At 41.2% G+C, this 10,716-nt stretch overlaps 1 protein-coding gene across 2 annotated transcripts in view; it reads left to right on the top strand.

Annotated features, from left to right (window-relative positions):
* The first annotated feature begins 1,768 nt into the window (after nt 1–1,768).
* TBXAS1 (thromboxane A synthase 1) overlaps nt 1,769–10,716 on the top strand; it is a 229,640-nt gene continuing 220,692 nt past the window's right edge. Inside the window, exon 1 of one of the 2 annotated variants that reach the window (XM_037389194.1) lies at nt 1,769–1,995. In XM_037389194.1, coding sequence (XP_037245091.1) covers nt 1,898–1,995 — 98 coding nt within the window. In that variant the 5' untranslated portion in view covers nt 1,769–1,897. The remainder of the gene's footprint in view (nt 1,996–10,716) is intronic. The other variant, XM_037389190.1, reaches the window with a different exon arrangement.

The following is a 10,716-nucleotide window of genomic DNA, read 5'->3' as shown; positions in this document are numbered from 1 at the left end:
ATTATGTTTTTCCTTCAAGTCCCACAGGATCAGTTGCTGGTTGGGGTTGGCTTGTGCCCACTGATTAATTCCTTGCATCACTGGTCTTGAATCTTGTTGCAGTTGTTCTTGGAGAACTTGGCAGCAGCAGCAAACCAGCAGAGCTGTTACTGACCCAGAATAGCAGTAGCATTCTTAATACAATAAGCAAGGTTTTCTGTGAACTACCGCACTATTCTGTGGAATTGATGAGCTGCTTAACACCTTTTAGTTATTCTGCAAGGATATGAGGCTGCAAGGGAATTAATGCAGTTGTGAAGCACGGAGAACCAAAATAGCAGTGATTCAGTGAGAGTAAAGCCAAACCTTCTTAAAATTAAACTCCATTGTGTTAGAGACTTTACTTTTTTGATACCTATATTATTAACTTCTCTGATAAGAGCAGGAAATGTAATACAGTGATATTGGAGAAGCCTTGCACATTAAATCTAAGCTATTATCTTGGGGCTGTATGAGAAGAAACCACTCTTCATCTGGTGTGTTATGGGAATCAGATGTTGCAGAATTTCTGTTTCTCAAGGTTACCATATAATTCAGTAACCTAGTTTTTTTGGGTAACTTTGATTTCCTTAACTTTCAAATGGGTTGTTTGGAATGGGTGGGAAGGCTGCAGTACATATATGGGTGTTTCTAGTTTAGTAAGTAACAAACAATACCGGACAGCTTGGGAAATTTTGTCATGGGAGAGAGTGTTTACTTGCAAGCTGCTGCTGCTGTAATCCTGAGGATTTTTTTGATAATGGCATTTGGTAACTGTGTGTAACAGGTTGGTGGTCTTACAGAAATACTTCAGTGTTTGCTTTCTAATTGGACTGGATCAGGTGCTTGAAACAGGATTGAGGTTTGCAGGCAGGAAAATACGGAGGAAAGCTGAAGAGTTCATATATTATGGACAATCCATTTCCTGAACTGCAGTCAAAGCTTGACTGTTCACATGCAGGTTGTTCAAGGGAGTATGACAGCTTGACTGTGCCAGAATGCAGAGACAGTAGATGTGGCCATACCGATGTTAACCTTCATACTAGAAATACAGTGCAGGGGCAGCCAAAGTATCTCCGGAGGGGCTGGTTAATGGTACCTCCAAGGGAAGTGTCTCATTGAGCCAGGAAAATTTGCTGCAATACTCATGAATCCGAGATGATACAGCCAAACAGTGCTGTCTGTGTGGACTAACCAGTGGGATTCATGCTTACTTATAGACCCTAGTACTACAGTGGATTTTTCTGCTCATTAGTTTTTCTTTCTATATATGTATTCTAGTAGTCACATTAGAAGAGTTTTCCCCTAGTTTCTCCTTTTAGTTGTGATAATTTAAAGTTTACTTTGTTCCATTCTCTTAAGGTATAACCAGTTTGGAGATTTAAGTCCTAGTGGAGTTTTATGTTGCAGAAATGCTCTGTTTTTGTTACTTCAGTGAATGCCACTGTTTGTATGCCAAGGCACCCCTGAAGGGTCATTATATTCTTCTTCTATGATCTGTGTAATGGTCAGGCTCTCTCCCCCTTTTTCCCCCCACACTTTCCCCACTTTCCCATACCTGATGTATAAAAACCCATTCAAAGCACTGATGTCTCAAGTGGCGGGTATGTAAATATTTATTGGCATGACAGTCAACAACAGCAGGAGGAGGGAAATTGCTACATCCTACCATTAGGGAACCTTCAAGTTCTCTCAGAGTGTGCAGTCGATGAGAACAGGAAAGGTTTGCAGTTTGTACTTGACTTGATGTGGTTTTGCTCTCTTGGTTCCTGTTTCGTTGCAGATGTCATTCATATAGCTGTGGAAGGCTATTTTATCAGCTCTTGTGGAGTCTTTCCCCTGCATACACCACCCAAGGCTGGAGCCATTGTGGAGGAAAATGGAGCCTGTAGATCTCCTGGTGTTTGCCTCTATAGAAATGAGTAGTACAGCAGTCACCTTGGCTTTGCTGGCAGTCTTCCTGGTCCTGCTATATTGGTAAGTGATAATGGTAATATGGGCTCTGAATCAAACACAAAGCCTGCTGAAGCTCCCCCAACATCTATAGAATCTTTTACTTGTAAGGGGAAACTGGAAGATAATTGGCTAGAAGGGACATGGAGGGGGAGTTAGTTGGGATGCAGAGGCTGAAGTAGATATGAAACTCATAACGCTTTTTAGAAAATTCTTTCCTTGCTGTATTTTCTCTTAAGTGCTTTACAAACAAACTGCTAACAAAAATTGCCCTAAAATTTAAGGATTATTATTGTTTCTTATTAATTTCTGTTGGCGGCAGGTACATTGATGCTGGTCAGAAAGAAACAGAGTACTTGTTGGTCCTCTTCTCTGTACTATGCTGTACATTTGTCCCTTTCCAGGTTTCTTGGCTTAAGTGTACAGACACTTTTAACTGCTGCTTGAATTACCTCTCTTGTTCTTTCCACACAGAGTAGTGGATACAAATCAGAATAACAGCAGCTGTAATGGTTAGCACAGCAGGAACTGCAGTGAGCTGTGCTGAAATGCAAAAAACAACACCCTGTCCAGATAATTTATTTCAGAAATTAAATTAGCCAAACTGGGAGTGCTTTTCTGACTGTTTTTACTCAGATACCTCTTAAAATCCTGCCTTCCAGTCAACCAATGTATTTTGCTCATTTGTATGTGTGTTCAGGAAAAAGTTTCAGGGACAGTGGTGGGAAAATCCTCTGACAAAAATCCAAAGGTAATCTAGAAGAGAATAGAGATGGCACAATATTTGTAGCAGCGTAAATGACCTATTACTTCTGCATGTATTTCTTCATTCTTTAACCCCGTTGAACTTCCTTCTGTGTCAATGGAGCATCTAGAGAAACTGAAAAGAGTCAAGTCAAGCCCATATTTGATGTGCTTCATGCCATATCAAGTAAGTGGGTGAGCCGGCTTTCTTAATAAGATCTGCCCAAATCTTCACAAATGTCTGAGTCCTACTTCCTTCAAATTTTGCTGGGAAAAAGAATGGCAGCACTAGATCTTTCAGTAGAGCCATGCCATTTAGATGCTGATATGTGCACCTCTTGTGAGCTTAAAGGCTGGAGGGAGGGCAGAGACACATCCACAGTCAGAAATGTAGCTGATCTGCTGGTAAGATCTGGCTGCCTGTGAGTCAGCTGAAAGAGCCTTCATGCTTCCACATAGTACGTGTCAGATGTGCTGAGGTCTCTGAAGACACAGAACTGCTCTGTGTTGTAGGGTATGTTCTGGTGCATGCTTCTCCAGAGTCTCATTTTCTGGTTCAGTTTAAGAAAGGCTGTTCCTCCCCATGAAACGAAGACATGGAAGTTTAATACAGAATTCAGTCGTGCCATAAGCAAACCTAGCTCTAATTGCAAACTGAAGACAAAGTTAAACCAGGCTTCTGGTTTTGGATACTCAGCTGCTGAATTGAGTGCCTACCATGTAAGTTTTGAAAAGTCCAATTTAGGAGTAAGGTGGGAAACTGCCTTATGGTAGAAATGCCTCATTCAGTCTTTCTCCTTTCCTAGCTGAGTTCTGTGAAGCTATCAAGTAAAGGAAGCTGGAGTTTCATATGGGAAATTGTTTTATACTCTACCTGCCAATGGTTATTATTAACCAATCTTGTTGCTCTATAGATACAGATTGATGTTAAGTAGCTTATTATATACAAGTGCCTATAGGTGACTCTTCCAATGAGAAGCTGGTGGTTCTTAAACCTGTAATGAAATATGCTGGGCAACACCTGTGGCTTTTGGCAGGTTTTCCTGATGGGTAATCTATTCAGATCCATTTATTTCAGTAAAATGCAGTGACTGAACCTGTAAGGTTAATGGCTTGAAGCATATCTGCAGTGCGGTGGTTGTTGTTCAAGCCTGTCAACCCATTCATTTGAGAGTCTACTTTTTATAGAGTTTTTCTATACTGCATGTCTGTTTAAACAAACGAGTAAAACCCAATGTGTGCTGACAGCTTCCTTTATTCATGGCTGAAACCTTTGGTTCAAGGAATTATTTAAAGAGTATGTAAAGGGTTGCTAATAGAAATGCAAGTCCTTAATTCTAGATGATATTTTTATTGCAATCATGCTGCATACCCAATTGTCTGGCTCTTCTAGGAGCCAGAAAACACAAGTGTTATGTATGATGGGAGTAATAATAAAGTAATACCTTTTCAAGTTCTTTTGATGTTTTTGTTTTAAGCCTTATTCACATTTTTTAATAACTTCTGAGTTCTTCTTTTTCTAGCTTTTTCTGCCAGCATTGTATCTTTTCAGAAGAGCAGTCATGGGGGAAGGGAGGAATGAGTATTTGCTGTTGTAAATTTTGTTATGATAATAGCTTATGATTGATCAATGTCATATTGTGTCAACTGTTGTGCGAGCATAAAGAATAGGCAGTTTGTCCACCTTGTTGGCTGTAAAAGGCTTGCAGGTTAAACAGAAGGCAGTTGCAGGTAGAGAACAAGTCAATAGATCTAATGCACACTAGAACAGCAATATGGTGATGGCAACTGTCATGTTATTGAGCTATTTCCTTAGCATGATTTTTGTGGATGGGGGTACTCAGTGGTTTAGATGACAGCCATGAGCTGCTGCCCATCAGCTCAACCTCAGTCACTGTTAGCATGTGTATTGTAAGGGCAGCTGTGATTTATCACAGTTCAGCTGGCAGGTGGTATTTTGCTAAATTGTGATAAGACCAATCTCTTCACATTTTTGGGTAAGGTGAGGTCATATGAAGCAAGGGTTGATTGGGAGAGGGAAGAGAGGCTGTAGCTGCATAAAAATAAACTGCTAGAGAAGATACAGATCTTAGGAGGAAACTTGGTTGATTTGATAATTTTTTTTAGGCTGTTACTTATGGTACAATGATCATCAATAACTCTTCATAACAAATCCTCTAATAGCACATCTCTGATTTCTTGTGCATTGTCATCAGTGTAATATAAAGGTCATGCTTGTAGTGTATTGTGTCAATTTTAAGTCACTGGAAAATTCAGCAACTATTATCTCTCAATGTTTGTCTTCCACATGACCCTAAGTCAGCTCTAAGGAGAGGCTTTTTAAGGTAGTTTATTTAACATTGAGAGTAGAAAGAACAGAGAAGCTTTTCGGTACATAGTCTTCAGATTTGAAAGGGGAAGAACAAACCTGAGGTTGCTTTTTTGGTAGTCTGTTAATTTAAGAGCCTGCTTGCTGTCCCCCATTCCTGAAGGACTTAGTTGTCTGCTACCTTCCCCATGCTTACTGCTTGCTCTCGCTAGGCTGAAGTCTCTTCTTGCAGACTTCATATCACATGTTCTTCGATGGCTGTTGCTACCTCATTACTATTGTGATAGACAATGAAATTACAGCTTTACCAGCCACAGAAAGGCATAATATGGCTAAATACATAAAGTTCAGTAATGCCAGTGGCACAACACTGAGCACTCTTAAAAAATCTCTTGTCTGTGGCCCTCCCACCCTCTGTGATTTCTACTGGCCAAACTGATTATCAGAGCAGTTCTTTCAAGAGCACTTTCTCTCTCAATTGCAAGGACTGCTGTGTCTATTCTCTTATCTCTGTGAATCTCAGTTTTTTCCAGGCATGAAATAAAAAACACTTAAGGGAGGAATGAGGTTAACGTTTGCAAATCCCAGTGATATTCTCTATTGAAAAATGCGGTGGTATATCTATGCAACATATTGTTCATTTTCATTTCAAACATACATTGAGTTGGGTATCCCATGCTTGGTTGTAGCTGCAGACGTTGCTTTGTGTCTTTTTTTTGCTGTCTGGGAAGGTGTTTGATAAAATGAAAGCAGTTTATCTTGCTTTAAAGTTTAATGTACCATAAGCTTAGCATTTATGAAGAAGCTGTCACAGCATTCAGATACCTGTGTTCAAACTGGATTATCAACCCCTTGTCTAAACAAACCAGGGTTTTTTTAGAAACACGGAGGTTGGATGGGAGGTGTTTGTTTATGTTTGCAAGATACATGTCTAATTGCACGCTTTCAAACATAGCAAAACATATACTAAAGGTGTTCTTGTCTGTTTCTGAAAGGCAAAATCATTCAGAAAGATGCCATTTTTACACTGAAGTTATATTAATGATCACTTGTGTTACAGAAATGTATAGAGAGATTGAGAGATTTGGGTTCCACTGGATCTAGATACTGTCCACCCATTGCATAACATGTCAATCCCGACCCAAAGCATTTGTAATCTCTCTTCAAAAAGAATGAAAACTAAACTTAATATTTTTTTTTCCTCTGGCCTTAAGCCTAGACATTTGCACACACTTAGATGTGGGAGAGACTTAGACTTGGGGGCCAACATGTGTTCGTACCTTACCTGTACTAGACCCCATCAGAAGTTAATCTCAGGACAGGTAGTGTTTTGATATAGGTGACTTCAATACTATACCTTGTTTGGCATTATTTTATGTTTTTGGCTTTGGAAAGGGCTCTGAAAAAGAAAGTTTAGAGATAATCTGTCTCCAAATAAAACTTCATTCTGGTTTTGAGGAACCTTTGGTTTGGGCTTGAGTTAGGCAAAACTGAGATCAAATAGATCTCAGGTATATATTTTTTTTTTCCAACCAGATGCCACCTAAAACCAGATACTGCACTGTTCTTTGTTCTTCAAAAAATCAATATTTACAAAAGGTGTTTGATTGCTAGAGCTTTAGGCTTAGGGTTTGAGTACAAGCCTAGGGTGAGCAGGTTATTCTCCCTAACACATCCAGATAATGCTTCCAGACACATCCAGTATCAGGCAGTGCAAAACCTGGATCCTTTCTGGAAAGAGCACCAACTGTGTGTGGGTAGACTCAAACTTTTCCAGCTGTCACTGCTCTCTTCAAAGGCAGAAAGCTGCAAGAACCACTATAGCTGGAAGCAGGCATGTGTATGGAGCATCAACATACACTCACAAAGCTGTGCAGCTCATCTCTCACATCAGGCTCATTGAGCTGAGAGGTTCAGAGAGGCATCCTCATCCTCAGATGTTAAAGCATGCTGTTTCCCTCACTGGTAGAAAGCACGGCTCTGCGAGGGTGAGGACTCGGGGGCTGGTGCTCCTGTACTGCTGCTGGGCTCTGGTCCTGAGCTCTCCTTTATCTTGCACATCCCTTTCATAGCGGTGGCCAACCCCAGCGCTGGGCTCTAAGGGTACAGTCCCTCATAAGTCTTCCCCTATTACAGCCTTGTAGTTTCTCTGTTTGCAGTGAACCGTACATCAGGTTTACAGGGTCAGAAGGCAGGGAAGTTTTGTTATTTTATATTCTGTTAACCCCAGCTGTTTTGGTTTTGTTTTTTCCTAAAATGGCCATTATGTCAGTGGAAGTCATTCTGCTTCCCTCCCTCAAATGTCCCATTATGAAAGCTAGAAGGATCTGACTCAACAGGAAACATCAGCAAACTGCTGTTGATGACAGAAAAAACTAACAGATTCTGAATTGTCTTTGTCATGCAGCTTTACATGAAGCAAATCTGGAATTCCCACTAATGTGTCAAATATAATTTGATCCCACAGCTGTGCAATATATGGCCTCGTCTTTGAGCTAAATCAAGCATCTCTAGGTGAGCCTGAGAAGGAGCAGAGTAAGCTACTGAATAATAATTTGGAAAAGTGCCATGCCACAAATGACTAAATACTTTCTTTCTCTGAAAACAAAGTAGATTTCATCATCCAGAATGAAGTTCACTCAGTGCCCTGATTATGCTGCTTTTAGGTAAGCAAAGTTCTTTCACTTTTGGGGGGAGAGGTAGAATGTTTATCCATCATTGCTTTTGCAGCTTCGGAGTTAAATTCTCTGGGATGTCCTCAGAGGCCGTTACAGCACCTTGGTCATTCTGATAAACATAGCTCAGCCTCTAGTGCTGTGCAGCTTTGGTTTTGCTTGCTTGCATGTCACTGAAAAACTCAGAGGCCTCTTATCTTCCAGTTGTTGGTGGGTTTTTTTGTTGTTTTTTTTTTAATTTACAGATTAGATGGCCAGTGGTGTTTATTTGAAGGCCCTCAAGTGTTTCCTGGGTTTTTTGCTTTTGTAAAGTTGCATTTTACCCTAACAAACCCATGTAAAGAAGTCAACCTCCAGCTTATTAATTCCTTGCCATCTTCGTTTTTCCGTAAACCTTTTCATGCCTCTTCCCATAAATCCCTCCAGCAGAATTTGGGTTTAGTGCATGGAGATTACAGCATTAATAGTACCTTAAGGTAGACCTACAGGGATAGGATAGCTATCTTTCACAAAATAACTATATTTACCTATCTTCTTCTGGCATATTCTCTAGATCTAGTGTCCAGGGAGCATGCTGTGAAGCTGGCTGATGTGCACAAATGCTGCCAGGGAAACAGGAGTTGGATGCAGCCCTTGAGTGATCCCATTTCTGCTTTCCCTTCCTGTAGGGCTTGGAATGGACTAAGTCTGGGCTGGGCTGTGTTGCACAAGCAGGAGAGACTGGCAAGGGAGGGAATTACTCTGGCTTCTCCATCAGGCAGCTTCTCCCTGGGAGTCTTCTCTGGAACTTCTGGACTAAGCACTTTGGTTTTAGCTTCTGAACTGCTGTTCACCTTGGGGTAGGTTGCTTTGTTTAACTTGGGGATATACAGGTGCCTTGCAGACTGATTTTGGGTGCTCTGAATTAACTTCTGGAAGGTCCTGCCTCCATCTACTGACTGTGTCAGGAACCTTAATACACTGCTGATGTTCCATTAAATAGAAATGAAATTAGATGGTGAAAGAAAGCAATGTAAACATCCTCCTTAAAGAGAAGGCTCTGCCTGTGTGAGGAGTGGGGCACTCCATCCCATTACACAGCAGTTGTCTCTTGCTGTATCTGTGCATTTAATTGCCAGGCTCAGAGAGGCCTCTCAGAACTGCTGCATTTTCTCCAAGTTCAAAGTGCCATGAACTTTACTCTTCCCTGCAGCATATTAGCAGTTCCTGTGACTACCCTGCACTGGGGTGACTAGTTTTGCATCCTCATGTCTCCAATGGGTGTAGACTTGTCACTCCATATCTTTCAGATAGCAGACCAAGTGTCCTGCTAGCCTGGCTGTACTCCCTCTTAAATGGAAGGTTAATTCAGTGGGCAGTTTTGGCAGGTTAGACTTCCTCAGGGTGATGAAACTTACGTCTGTGTTCTCCCTTTTCCTGTCTCCTTCCACACTGCTTCCATCATTAACAGAAAGTTGCCTATATTCTTCTTCACTCCTTTCTGTCTTTGCATCAGGCTTCATCAATAAACGGTGTTCAGTATGTTTTGTCCTCGTAGCTGGCTCACCAGTAATTAATACCTTTGATTGCCATGCCTTGCTTTTCTGTAGGGAAGTTTTATACAGTGTTTAATGGAGCTGTCTGAGAGCTATTTTAAAATAAAGTATTGACATATTATTGAGAGACTGTCTTTTATCTGTTCCCCTTGATATACCCGAAACCTTTAGATGGATTTTTCTATCTGTTATCTCCCTAGGTTTGTTTTTGGCTTTTTTCCCCATTGAAAACAAAGTTTGCTGTTCCATGAGCTCAGTGTGTGCTAACTGCTGAGAAAGAGCCAGCAGAAAGGGCTTAAAGTGTTTTCTGGTTTGGGTCTGGAAATGCATTTATTTCACTTTCGCATGAATAGTGGAGGAGCTTGAGAAAATGGTGCTCAGTGTCTGCCTCTTCATTCCCTTGCTTTATGTGCCATTGCTTACACAGGTGACAATTTCTTTTAAGCTCTGCTTGTTTACTTTTTCTGCATCTATTTTCTATGACTGGAGTGATGTGCAGATCAGTAGGGATATGAGAGTTTTAATGCAGGGGTCATCTAGCATGTGGGAGATTCTCCATATCCATTCCTCTGGTAGTTTCTTCCCTGGCCAGTTGCTTCTTCCATGGTTCTGCAGAACCTGTGGTGTTGTCAGAGGAGCAAGGAAACAACAGACAAGGGATAGGGCAAACCCTGTTACATTGGTTTGTTTCTTGGATAGGAAAAGAATCTATTCCCAGCAATGTATTCCCAGCAATGTATTCCCAGCAATGGCTGGTGAAGGACTGTGGAGAATGAGTGGGAACAGAAGAATATGACTCCTTATGAATTTGCAGTGGATCATTACAGACTGAGGTCAAGTATGTTTGGGAAATTTGAGGCTGGAAGAAAGGAGCTGAACTGAGATGTGTGTTGGGGGTAGGGCATGGGGAGGTGGCTGTGTGCTTGTGTTGACAAGGTGAAGTCTACTTCCTTGGAAAGAATAGTGCCTTTCAGCTGGTAGAAACCTCATGATACTTGTTAGGAGTTGAGAGGTACAGGGAGGATGGAAAGGCAGTGGACTTTAAAGGAGAGAGGTAATTGGCAACTGTATGATCACAAGCTCCTGCTGTATGAATGCTCTTGGATGAGAACTGTTGGCAGAGTTTGCACCTGTAACCCAAAGTATTCTTTTTAACTTATTCAGTAGCAATAAATCTGGTGTAATCTGTGCATGCATGTTTGTGGTTTCTCATCCAAAAAGCTCCAAAGAGCTTTTACGTAAACACTCTCTCAGTAGAGCTATAACAAGATGAAGAGGTTGTTGAGGCACATGGTTTGAAATGTGGGAAAGTTATGAAATACAGCCACCCTGGGAGAGGAATGAACAGCTGAAGGATCTTTAATGTGTTGCATGTGAGCATGAGGGACAGAGAGTGATGGTGGTCAAGACTGCAAGGGCCTTCTTCCAACTCTTAAAATACCAATATGATCTGTTTGCTGTG

Source organism: Falco rusticolus, chromosome 5 (assembly GCF_015220075.1).
Source record: "Falco rusticolus isolate bFalRus1 chromosome 5, bFalRus1.pri, whole genome shotgun sequence".
NCBI classification, from domain to species: Eukaryota; Metazoa; Chordata; class Aves; order Falconiformes; family Falconidae; genus Falco; species Falco rusticolus.
The sequence above is the reverse complement of the archived record's forward strand: the minus strand, read 5'-3'. Positions and strand labels throughout refer to the sequence as shown.